The sequence below is a fragment of the Hemiscyllium ocellatum genome, chromosome 31, assembly GCF_020745735.1.
Source record: "Hemiscyllium ocellatum isolate sHemOce1 chromosome 31, sHemOce1.pat.X.cur, whole genome shotgun sequence".
In the NCBI taxonomy this organism is placed as follows: Eukaryota; Metazoa; Chordata; class Chondrichthyes; order Orectolobiformes; family Hemiscylliidae; genus Hemiscyllium; species Hemiscyllium ocellatum.
In genome coordinates, this window is record NC_083431.1 from 17,776,528 (window position 1) to 17,790,242 (window position 13,715).

General features: G+C 39.8%; 1 protein-coding gene across 1 annotated transcript in view; it reads left to right on the plus strand.

The window, feature by feature from the left end:
• nek8 (NIMA-related kinase 8) overlaps positions 1-13,715 on the plus strand; it is a 73,491-nt gene that overhangs the window by 37,824 nt on the left and 21,952 nt on the right. Inside the window, exons 11-12 of the mRNA XM_060848119.1 lie at positions 3,324-3,474; positions 6,218-6,381. Coding sequence (XP_060704102.1) covers positions 3,324-3,474; positions 6,218-6,381 — 315 coding nt within the window. The remainder of the gene's footprint in view (positions 1-3,323; positions 3,475-6,217; positions 6,382-13,715) is intronic.

Below are 13,715 nucleotides of genomic sequence, written 5' to 3' on the forward strand. Positions count from 1 at the left end.
TCCTCCTCTTTAACAGGTCTTTCTCACTTCCCTTAACAGTTCCAGTTTTCTGTTGCTGCCTCCTGCTTGGTGAGCATCACTTCTACCTCAAGCTTTTAAGCATCCTTCTTTCCAGAATTTAAGCTTCTCTTGGCAAATGAAGCTGGTGTGGAGATGTCTTTAGAATAAAATTGTGGTGTAAAACCTAAAGGCCTGTTAACACTGATGTTAATCTAGCATTAAATTGCAACGTACTACAAGTTTTTCTACTTGTGGTTTAGTTGATAGTTGATTTTACATTGGCATTTGTTTAGCTTGCATTGTGGAAAATTGAGCATATGTGTACTGATCCTTTCTATTTTTACATTGAACATTGGCTTCCTTATTCCTGCTGATACAATCTTTAATTCTGCTGTCAGATGAGGTAGGCCAGTTTCAGTAGCATGCACACACTGGGTCAGCACACAAACATCAGCGGTGCCCTAATTTCTGAACTGAACAAGGGCTAATGTAAGTGTGTCAAACAGTAAACAGGCAGGCAAAAGTATTCTGTTAGACTTGTACTTGCCATGTACTGAAGGTATGGTCAGGGTGCTGTGAACAGTGCTGTCACCCTGTTACTGACTCTCCATCTATCACTAAGGACAGAATTATATGTACTTGTACACAGTTTTTAGCAAATAACAATGTCCATTTGTGACTGCATAGTAGATGATCTATGTTCCTAAAGCAGAAAACCATTATCACGCCATTGTCACTACACAATGTCATAATGCATTCCCACAGCTCACCTTTAAAGAAGACACCTGACAGATATATTTGAATGCAGTTAGAATCATGATGTGGTACAGCACAGAAGATGGCCATTTGGCCCACTGTACTCTTGCCATTTCTTTGAAGGAGCAACCCATTAGTTCCATTCCCTAGCTCTTTCTTTAGCCCTGCAAATGCTTCCTTTTAATGTTATATGCACTTCATTTTTGAAAGTTATTATTTAATCTTTCCATCATACTCTCAGAGAGTGTATTGTCCATGATAAAAACTTTCTAAGTTTTATTTTTGAATAATCTCCTCCAGCTTTGTTTTACCAGTTATCCTAAAGCATTTTCTTTGGTTCCTGATACTTCCAGATTGGAAACAATAATTAAGCACACAAGAGTCTGGAATGGGATTTTCTGTTCTGCTGTGGAGTTTAGGTTTCACTAGCTGGAGGGTTTTGAGCTCAGAGTACCACTTGTGTTTCAAAAATGAAATGAATTATAACATTTTTGAAAAAATTATTCATGTACTGGCCTACCCTCAATTGGTAAAATGAGCTTACCACTATGAAAATGTGCCTGCATATTAAGGAATTCCCAACTTCTCTACTTGATACTTACTGAACAGGCTGATATCAGTCAGGCCAGCATTAGCAGTGCTACTTTTGATTTCACCATTCTGTGATGAAGGAGGAAAAATACTAGCTAGGTTCTGACTGCTGTTTGCTTTTTAGTGCTGAGTAATATGTACAGAGGAACCATGATTATCAGGCATTTGATTATCCGAATTTCAGATTATCTGATAAGATCGGAAGGTCCCGATGTTCAGCTAAACTATGTTATCTGGCATTCAATTATCTGACATTTGATTAACTGAATGAAATACTCCCTGCCTGAGTCCTTTGGATAATCGAGGTGCCTCTGTATGTACAAGAGGTTATGAGGCAAAGTTCCTCTCCAGAACCAAATAATTCCTGTTAGGTTCACAACTGAAAACTGCATGCACATGAGTTGCTGAAGGGACGCAGTATGGATAAGAATTTCAAGAAATGAAGAGTGTTGGAAGTAGGCAGATAAATGGTGACTGACTGAATTGACACAGCAAGATTTTGAAGGCATGGCACACATGTCCACAATAAGGGATGAAAACTAAGTGTAGGCAGTACCCCTCTCCCCTCAGACAAGTTCTAAGTTTTCTTCCCTACTGTTGCCACATCGGAGACTTTAACAATGTTCTGCTGTTGTTTTAAGCTAGAATTACTGATCATTATTGTATATTATTGATGATAAAATATCTGATTTGATAGTTACATTTAATATTCTGGTCATTTGTCACAATATGAAAATTCAGAGTGGGTAATTGCTTTCACCTTGAAAAGAATGTTCTAAGTTCATCTGGCTGGGAATGAGATGTTTGTACTGGAGGCTTTCCTCTTGTTGCTCACTTGCAATGTGAGGCCTGCATAAATTATGCTTTCTACTGAGACCCAAGCTGCAGTCTAGGAAATGTGCTGTCTTCTGTTCTGAAGAGCTGTACTGCCAAACTCCTTTCCTCTCCCAACATCACAGTTTAACTAGTTATTAATCTCATTGCAGCCTGTTGATCTTGCTATCCTTAGAAAAGCTTCAACATTGCTTGTTTATTTGGTGTTTGGTGCCTTTCAGAGTAATGCATCGTATGATAGCACTTTCAGTCATTTGACATTCATCACGAGGGGCAACATAAATGCAGTAATTTAATCACTGATGGCCTTGAAATAGCAATTCCATTAAATTAATGTTTATCCTTTTTATTTGACAATTCTGTCTCATACTGACAGCAAAGTACTGAGAAAATGATTTTGTTATACGCGTGAAATCAGCCATTTAACACATACGTGGAAGAGAGGAAAAACCAAAGAAATAATCTTGACCAATTGTGACTACTTTGCATTGTTGGTAGATTTAAAGAAACATTTGATGCATAAGTCTGTTTTCACTCCATATTGCTCACCTTTTCTTCCCTGTAAACATCATATTCTTATACTCTTGAAGAAGAACATGCAGCTGTTTTACTATTTTTGTGCATTTCAGATGTCATTTGTCCCCTGTTCATTGCCAACAATCATGTTTTTCAGAAGCTACAATTAACCTCAATTGATTATATCAGCACAGATGGTGGGGGTGAGATACAAATATATATAAAATCCCTTGGTAGTTAACTGGCTTGACTGCGTGAAAATCATTATTGATCAAACTAAAAACATAATTAAGTCTATTGACTTGTCTATTATTTGATTCATATTTGTATTGTTTTGATTCATAAGTTATCTTTTAAAATGCCAATACGTTTATCTGGTCAACAAAACAAATTAATGCAAAAAATGGTTAAATGGTTTATTCCTTTCAGTTCTTTTAAGAGTCTTTGATATAAAAAACTTTTTCAGCTGTTTGTTTCAAGTTATAAAGTGAATTATTAAGAAACTTGAAAAATAATAGGGGCTAAGTCGGAGATTTAAGGGTCTTAGAGCATCAATATACAGGATGCTTATGAACTTAATTTCTTACACAATTAGCTCTTGATTTTCTTTTCTGATTTCAATGAAGGTCGGCTTGGCTTGGAATCTCAGGAGTCACACAATTCTCCTCAGCAAGTATGTGTACCTGCAGAACATGAAGCCCAGAAAATTTTATGTGGAATTGACTGTTCAATGATTCTCACAACACAAAATCACATTTTGGCTTGTGGCAGTAACAGGTAACAGGGCCTTTCAAATTAAAAAACTTCAACAATGCCTCCCAAAAAAATTAATTTCAGTTGACTATAATATGAGTTAACATGTTTTAGTGGGCGGCACAGTGGTTAGCACTGCTGCCTCACAGCGCCAGAGACCCGGGTTCAATTCCCACCTCAGGCGGCTGACTGTGTGGAGTTTGCACATTCCCACCGTGTCTGTGTGGGTTTTTTCTGGGTGCTCCGATTTCCTCCCACAGTCAAAGATGTGCAGGTTAGGTGAATTGGCCATGCTAAATTGCCCCTAGTGTTAGGTGAAGGGGTATGGGTGGGTTGCGGGTCGGTGTGGACTTGTTGGGCCGAAGGGCCTGTTTCCACACTGTAAGTAATCTAAATCTAAGTTTTGAGAAGAGTTATGTTAGTACCTGTTGTCACTTCTGAGAGGTATCTGTTTCCATTTACATATGAGCATCAGAGTAGAAATTGGCCACTTAGGCAGCCTAGCCCACTCTGCCATTCAGCAGCCCAATGGTTGATCTGGTTACTCTGTATTCCTGTCTACCCCGATAACCTTTCATGCGCTTGCTTATCAATAATTTGCCTTAAAAGTATTCAAAGACTTCTGTTACCTTTTGGGGAAGAGTTCTAAAGATAAATATCTCCTCATTTGTCTTAACTGGGATGTCCCTTTTTTTTAATAATGTGAATAGTTGTACATTTTCTCAGAGGAGCAAACATTCTTTCCACATCTACCCTTTTGAGATCTTCAGGATCTTTATACGTTTAAAGCAAGTCACCTCTTACTTTTTTGAACTCTGGCAAATAAAAGCCTAACTTATCTAACCATTCCTTAGAAAACAAATTGCCTTTCCAGGTTGGTAAACTTTCACTGAACTCCTTCCAATGCATTTACACCCTTTCTTAAATAAGTAGACTCATACAATATGCAGTACTCCAAATATGGTTTCACTAATGCACTGTATGACTGAAGTATAACCTCCTTGCTTTGTATTCAATTCATCTTGCAATGAATGATGATATTCTATTGTCTTTATTAAATAGTTGCCATACCTACAAAGTAACCTCATTGTCATTTATGCATTAGGACACTCAGACCTTCTGCATCTCTAAGCTAGGCAATCTCTCACCATTTAATTAATCTAATTTATTTTTCATTCTTCCTCCCAAAATGGACAATTTCACATTTTCCATAATATAGGCTATTTAACCATTCTTTCTGCATTCACCTAACCTATTTATATCCTTTTGCAGACTCCTTATGTCAAGTTCACAACTTGCTTTCCTACCTATCTTTGTGTTGTCAGCAAGTTTAGCAACTATACATTCCATCCCTTCATCCAAGTCATTTGTATCAATAGTATAATGTTGGGGCCCAGCATTGGTCCCTGTGGCACATGTCTTGTTACATCTAGCCAATCAGAAAATCACCCTATTGATGCCTTTTTTTTCTGTTTCTTGGTAGCTTGTCAAATTCTCCATGCTGATATGTTACTCCCTACATCATGAGCTTTTGTTTTCCAGAACAATCTTTGTGACACTTTATCAAATATCTTCAGAAATTCCACTTATAGTACATCCACATTTGTTTGTGACATATATAACCTCTTCGGTTAAATATGATTTACTTTTGGCAAAATCATTTAGACGCTGCCTGATTATCCTGAACTTGTCTATGTGCTCTGCTATAATGTATTATAATTGCTTCTAGCATCTTACCTGTGACAAATCTTAAACTAACTGGGCTGTAGTTTTTTGTTTGTTGTCTCCCTCGCTTTTTGAATAATGAAGTTTAATTTATTATCAGCTAATCTATTGGAACCTTGCCCAAATTAAAGGAATTTTGGAAAATTAGCTGCAAAGATTTGCACAATATCACTTTTCTGAGTTCCTACCTTCCTTCTATTTCCTGATTTATAGCTATTTCTGGGATATTACTTGCAACCTCATTTGTGAAATTTGTTGCAAAATACTTGTTCAATTAATCTGCCATGTCCTATTTTCTATTATTGATTTCGTAGCCTCACTTCTTAGGGTTAACATTCACTTTGTTAGCCTGTTTTTAGTTATCTGTAGAAGCTTTCACTATCTGTTTTAATATTTTTAGCTAACTTTCTATCATGCTTTATTTTATGTTTAGGGAATGTTCATTGGATATCAAACATTTGACAAAAGTGTCCGTGAAAGGCATTGCTCCTTGGCAGGATTGAGAAAATAAACAAAATCTCTTTGGGTTTGAACTGACAAGGTGATATGCCTGGAATGGAAATGGGAATCAAATCTGCCTTTATAAGACATCTTATACCTCAACCAGCCTGATTCTCTTTATCCTAGAGCACTATTAATGATTGGCCAGTCATCTTCTCTCATGAATTGAATTTGGAGGGATGAACGTATCGTCGGCAATAGGATGAATGCTATTTGGGTTTTAGATAAATCTGCAAGCCAGATGAATGGAGATTGTTTAGTAGCTTGTTCTAGAAATTGTCAAACATATTAATAGGTTTCAGGTATATCAAATAAGTATGTGATTGAATCAAATAATATGGTAACCCTCAATATCAACCTTGGTTCTTTGTAGTTGACCAGCATCTGTCAATGGGTGAAGCTCCTTTCTGTAGAGCATGCCTGTTCCTTCAATCAGTCAGTCAGAATTATGCATATCAGTGATAAAGCATAAAATACATTTCTATATTGATTTGTTTTTATTATTATACATAACTATCATTGTTTTAAATATGTTTTCCAGATTTAACAAACTTGGTTTGGATAAATTAACTGCAGCTGAGGATTCTCATACCTCTAATCAAGTTGAAGAAGTTCACGTTTTCACTCCTGTGCAATCATTCCCCCTTAATGAAGGGAATATTGTGCATGTGGATGTAGGGACAGCACACTCTGCAGCAATTACAGGTGGGAGACACTCTTTGAAAACCAGTTGGCTCCTTTGATTCCACAATTTTGAGCTCATTAATCTAGACCAAAACTCCAATGCTATTCTGAGAGAGTACTGCATTACTGGAGGTACCATGCAAGTTTTAGATCATGCATTAAACCAAGGTGCTGTCTGATCTTTCATATGAATGGAGAAGATCCCATGGGACTATTTTATAAAAGAGGAGGAATATTATTCCTTGTGTACTGGCAACGTTTCCTCCTCAATCAACATCAAAAAAAAATTATCTGGTCATTATCATAATACTGTGAGATCTTACTGCACACAAATTGGCCATTGTACATTTTACATTACAAGATGAATATACTTCAAAAGTGCTTCACTGGCTTTAAAGCACTATGGGATCTATTGATGTGGTAGAAGGCTACATATGAAAATGTTTCATTTATTATGTTTTATTTGGATAAGTTGGTGGATGGGAATAGGTAAAAACACTGACTGCGGATGCTGGATGGGAATGTACAGAAGACACAAATTTTGAGACCAAAATTTATGTCTTCTGTTGAGTTACCATAGCTAGATTTCACTGTTATTGGTAAAGGGATAGTGAAACCACTAATCTTGAAGAAAGTTACATATCCAGATCTAGCGATCTGTTTCTGGCATGGATTACCCTTTTTCTGAGTTCCATTTGAATGTGGTGCCAAATCAAGGGACCTCCAAGCATCAGTAACGCAATCAAGCAGGGTCAGCATTTTCATTTTTAATTAAAGCTTTAAAGAGCAAAGTAAATAATGGTTAAAATAGGACTTACATGCAGCATTAAGGAAGAAACTGCAACAGTGTAGCATTTTTCTGAAACCTTGTTTATTTCAAAAGTGTGATTTTTAAAAAATATAAAATGAAGAGATTTTAAATTTCACAAATATCAATTAGTTTTTCAGGACCAGTGAGAGTGCTCAGCGTGAACTTCGTATACCATAAAAACACAAGTTACACCTTGTTCAACAAGGTATAAATTTATCCAGGTCTTTGATCACAAATCTGGCAGAATGAAAGGTAAAGTTCTCAGCAGTACCTTATGGGAGATTTCTGCATTTAGCCATGGATATGTGGGCTTCAGATTGATGACAGAGAATACTTTTGCCATCCTTACTATCTCAAGATTTGTTAGTTTTGTATCCATCTCGTTAATACACCTGGGATTCCTGATGAAGGGCTTTTGCCTGAAACATCGATTTCGCTGCTCCTCCGCTGCTGCCTGAACTGCTGTGCTCTTCCAGCACCACTAATCCAGACTCTGGTTTCCAGCATCTGCAGTCATTGTTTTTATCTCGTGAGGTACCTTATTAAATGCCTCACTAAAGTCCCCTGTGTAGACAGCATTCACTGCCTTTCCCTCATTAATCATTCTTTTCACCTCCTCAAAAAAACTCAATCAATTTGGTAAGACATGACCTTCCCTGCACAAACCCATGCTGCCTACCATGATCAAATCCATTCACTTCCAAATGTGAATAAATTCTATCTCTCAGTTTCTTCTCCAACAGCTACCCCATCACTGACATGCGGCTCATTGGCCTGTAATTTTGTGGATTATCTTATTTTCCCTTTTTAAACAAAGGAACAACATTGGCTACTTTCCAGTCCTCTGGAACCTGGCCTGAGATCAAAGATGAAGCAAAGTTATCTGTTAAGACCCTTGCTATTTCCTCACTTGCTTCCCATGTTATCCTAGGATGGATTCCATCTGGCTCAATGGACTTTTGTACCTGAATGCATTTCAAGACATCCAACACTTCCTCCTTCATTACATTGATTTTCCCGAGAGAGTCACACATCTTTCTGTAGTCTCAACATCCTGCATGCCCATATCTTTGGTGAATACCGATGTAAAATACTCATGAAGGATGTCACCCATTTCCTCTGGCTCCACACATAACTGCCCTCCTTTATCCTTGAGTGGGCCTACTATTTCCCTAGCTACCCTCTTGCTCCTAATATATAAACAAAATGCTTTCAGATTCTCCTTAACTCTGTTGGCCAAGGACGTTTCATGGCCCCTTTTAGCCCCCCAACTCCCCATTTGTGCTCCTTCCTACTTTATATTCTTCAAGGATTTTGTCAGTTTTTGGATGCTTAGACCTTAGGCATGCTTTTTTTTTTGACTAATTTCCACTGTCATCCAAAGTTCCTGAATGCTTCCATTCCTGTCCTTCATTTTATAGGAACGTGTCTGTCCTACACTATAATCAGCTGGTCTTTACAAGACTCCCACACGTGTTAGATGTGGATTTACCCTTAAACAGCTGCTTCCAATCCACGTCCTCCAATTCAGTTGTTGTTGCAATTCCCCCAATTCAACACCTTAATCCAAGGTCCACTCTTGTCCTTATCCATAAGTATCTGAAAACGTATGGAATTATGGTCACTACTTCCAAAATGCGACCCTGCTAAACTTTGATCACTTAGCCAGGCTCATTTCCCAATACCAAGTCCAGTATGGCCCTCTCCCTCGTTGGACTATCTACGTACTGTTTCAAAAATCCCTCCCGGACACAACTAACAAATTGCTTGCCATCCACACTCCTGGCAGTAAGGGAGTCCCAGTCAATATGTAAGAAGTTAAAACCACCCACCACGACAACCCTGCTACTTTCACATCTTTACAGAATCTGACTACATATCTCTTCTTCTATCTCCCACTGGCAGCTGGGAGGTCTGTAATACCATCCCAGCATTGTGATTGCACCATTCCTATTCTTGAACTCTACCCATAATGTCTTGCTAAAAGATCCCTCCAGGGTATCCTCCCTCATCACAGCTGTGATATGCTGCCTAACCAATAATGTAAACCACCCCCCTCCCCCGCACCCTGCTTTCTCCTCTAAATCATCTAAAACAGCAATATCCCTGAATGTTAAGCTCATCCTGTTCCTCTTTCAACCACGTCTCTGTGATAGCAACAACATGACATCTGCATATATTCATCCTGGCTCTAAATTAATTCATTTTACCTGTTTTACTTCTTGCATTGAAGCAAATACAGTCCAAGCTTCCAGTTCCACAGAGCTCAGCAACTTTTCCCTGATTGCTCTTCCTCTTAGCTATATTTGCCTTCGTTTCAAGCTTTTCCCAGGTCTTTATGTTGATTTGCCCGTCAGTAAGTATAATGAAAGAGGAAGTGTTGAGTGTCTTGAAATGCATTAAGGTAGAGAAGCCCATTGAGCCAGATGGGATCCATCCCAGGATTGTATGTGAGGCAAGTGAGGTAATAGCAAGGGCCTTAACAGATAGCTTTGTGTCATCTTTGGTCTTGTTCCCAACTCCTGCCACACGAGTTTAGACGCTCCCGACTGGCACTATCAGACCTCCCTGCCAAGGTATTCCCTTTATTCAAACAAGAATTTTTGACGGTATTCGGCAAGAACTTTCAAAAGCTGATTGCGGGCAGAAATGCACAGGTAAAGGGACAGTTGGAAAATGGGAAGCGTTCAGAAATTAGGTAACAAGAGTCCAGAGAAAATATATTCCTGTTAGGGTGAAAGGAAAGGCTGGTAGGTATAGGAGATGTTGGATGATTAAAGAAATTGAGGGTTTGGTTAAGAAAAAGAAGGAAGTATAGGTCAGGTATAGACAGGTTAGATCGAGTGAATCCTTAGAGTATAAAGGCGGTAGGAGTATATTTAAGAGGGAAATCAGGAGGGCAAAAAGGGGACATGAGATAGCTTTGGCAAATAGAGGTAAGGAGAATCCAAAAGGTTTTTACAAATACATTAACGACAAAAGGATAACTAGGGAGAGAAAAGTGCCACTCAACGATCAGAATGGTGACCTTTGTGTGGAGGTGCAGGAGATGGGGGAGATACTAAACAAGTATTTTGCACCAGTGTTTACTGTGGGAAAGGACATGGAAGATATAGAATGTAGGGAAATAGATGGTGACATTTTGAAAAATATCCATATTACAGAGGACAAAGTACTTAAAAGAAAACCCTCCTTGCCACAAAACTCACTCACTGTCTGTTCTTTTGACCATGATCTTTTGTGTTTTTCCTATCCCTTTACTCCATGTGCATATGCAGTTGTCTAGCCCACACCTTCTGGAATTCACTCTGAAATTTCTCTCCTGTCTTTCTTACAATAAAACCCTTCTTAAAACCTACCTAATTACCCAAACATTTGGTGATGCTACCTAATATCGGCTTGATGACTCAATATCCACTGAGTGCAGTATCTGGGGATAGCTTGCTATGTTAAAGGCAATATACATGCAAGTTGTTGTTCTAATATTGGAATACTGAAGTTTTTCTTCTGACATTCGTTACCACGAATAATACAGCTCGGTGCACTTTGTATCCAGACATCAGTAATGTTAAATTTTGGACAAGGGTAAAGACATGGGAAAACACTTCTTTTAATATAATCAAACTAAGCCACAAATAGTTAACCATAATTCATAACTGGCTATAATTAAGTTGCACATTCTGCTTTCCTTTGTCGTCTACCGCTGCCTACCTCCAAAACATCACCCCATCACTTTCAGTATCCTTGGGAGCAGAGGACTGAAAAGGATTGATAAAGATTACTTCCATCATTTCCAAACTCAAAATTGAGGAAATTTTGCAGCAGCAGTAGAAGTGGTGAAAACGAGGACTAGGGGGCTCCTGGGAAGGTAAATTTCCCATTTAAATTCTTACCTCTTGGAATCAGTGGCCTCTATTTTACAGCAGCAGTGGGAGCAGTGAGTGCAAGGAACTGAGTGGGGACGGTGGAATTACAGTCTGGGAAGGTGAGTGAATTGATATATTTGGACAGTGGAAAAACCAGAGACACTACTCGTGCAGTGTCTCCCACCTGCCGGCCTAGATACCCTACAGTGTGGAAACAGGCCCTTCGGCCCAACAAATCCTCACTGACCCTCCAAAGAGTAGCCCATCCAGGCCCATTTCCCTCTGACTTATACATATAACACTGGGCAATTTAACATGGCCAATCCACTTAACCTGCATATGTTTGGACTGTGGGAGGAAACTGGAGCACCCAGAGGAAACCCACGCAGACACTGGGTGAATGTGCAAACTCCACACAGACAGTAGCTCAAGGCAGGAATCGAACCCGGGTCTCTGGTGCTGTGAGACAGCAGTGCTAACCACTGAGCCACCATGCTGCCCTCCTCTAACCCAAAAAAAAAGACTCTGTGGTGTGTTGATAATGTGTGCTTTATCGTGTGCTGGTACACAGTGTGATTGGTACATTTTTTTCATTGCATTTATCTACTATTTGATATTACAGTTGGACTAAATTAAACTTAAGAGTAAAAATGGCAGGAGATTCCAGACCCGTGTTATGCTCCTCTTGCTCAGTGTGGGAGTTCAGGGACATGGCTGGTGTCCCTTCTCCTTCATGTGCAGGAAGTATGTCCAGCTGCAGCTCTTGTTAGACTGCCTAAAGGCTTTGGAGCTGTGATTTGACTTACTTTGGGGCATCTGCAATGCTGAGGAGGTCGTGAATAGCACGTTTAGTGAATTGGTCACACCTCAGATTAGGATTGCTGAGGGAGAAAGGGAATGGGTGACCCAAAGGCAGTGAAAGAGCAGGAAGGCAGTGAAGGTGTCCCCTATGGTCATCTCCCTCCCAAACAGGTATACCGTTTTGGATATTGTTGAGGGAGATGGCTCACTAGGGGAAGGTAGTAGTAGCCAGGTTCTGGCTGGCTCTGCGTATAGAACGGCAGGAAAAAGAGTAGAAGGGCTATAGTCATAGGGGATTCAATTGTAAGGAGAGTAGATAGGCAGTTCTGTGGTCAAAAATGAGACTCCTGAATGGTATGTTGCCTCCCAGGTACACGGGGGTCAAGGATGCCTCAAATCGGCTGTAGAAGATTGTGAAGGGGGAGGGTGAATAGCAAGCTCTTGTGGTGCATATGGGCACCAGTGACATAGGTAATAAACAGGATGAAGTCCTACAAGCAGAATTTAGAGAGTTAGGAACCAAGTTAAAAAGTAGGATCTCAGGATTGCTACCAGAGCCAGGTGTTAGTCAGAGTAGAAATGAAAGAATAGGCAGGATGAATACGTGGCTTAAGAGATGGTGCAGGAGGGAGGGTTCAGATTTTTGGGATATTGGTACTGGTTCTGGGGGAAGTGGGACTATTACAAATCGGATGGTTTACACCGGGGCAGGACTGGAACCAATGCCCTAGGGGCTACTTTTGCTAACACTGTTGGGGAGGGTTTAAACTAATGTGGCAGGGGGATGGGAACCAAATAAGGAGGTTAGTGGACAGTAAGGAGGTAGTAACTGAACCCTGTAAAGAACTAGATAATTAAGTCAGTGTGATTAAGGGGAAGAGTAGGCAGGGAACAGATGATGAAAGGGACAGGTGGTCTGAGGTGCATCGTTTTAATGTGAGAAGTGTAGTAGGTATGGCAGATAAACTTAGGGCTTGGACTAGTACCTGGGAGTATAATGTTATTGCTATTACTGAGATTTGGTTGAGGGAAGGGCAAGATTGGCAACTAAATATCCCAGGATATTGATGCTTCAGGTGGGATAGAGAGGGGGATAAAAGGGGTGAAGGAATTGCATTATTGGTCAGAGAGGATATGACAACTGTGCTGAAGGAGTGCAGTATGGGCAGTGAGGCAATATGGGTAGAGCTCAGAAATAGGAAGGGTGTGGTAACAATGATAGGGCTGTACAACAGGCTTCCCAACAACGAGTATGCGATAGAGGTACAAATACGTAGACAGATAGTAGAAGCAACAGGGCAGTGGTGATTGGAGATTTTAATTTTCTCAACATTGACTGGGATTCACTTAGTGTTAGAGGTTTAGATGGAGCAGAATTTGTAAGGAGCATCCAGGAGAGTTTTAAGGAGCAGTATGTAAGTAGTCCAACTCGGGAACGGGCCATACTGGATGTGGTGTTGGGGAATGAGCCCGGCCAGGTGGTTGAAGTTTCACTCGGGGATTACTTTGAGAATAGTGATCACAATTCCATAGGTTTTAGAATACTTATGGATAAAGATGAGAGTGGTCCTCAAGGAAAAGTGTTAAGTTGGGGGAAGGCGACCTATAGCAAAATTTGGCAGGAACTGGGGAACATGGATTGGGAGTAGCTGTTTGAGGGTAAATCCACATTTGATATGTCAGAGGCTTTTAAAGAGAGGTTGATTAGAGTGCAGGACAGACATGTCTCTGTGAAAATGGGGGATAGAAACGGCAAGATTAGGGAACCATGGATGACAGGTAAAATTGAGAAACGAGCTACGAGGAAAAAGGAAGCACACATAAGGGCTAGGCAATTGAAAACAGACGAAGCTTTGGAAGAATACCGGGAAGGTAGG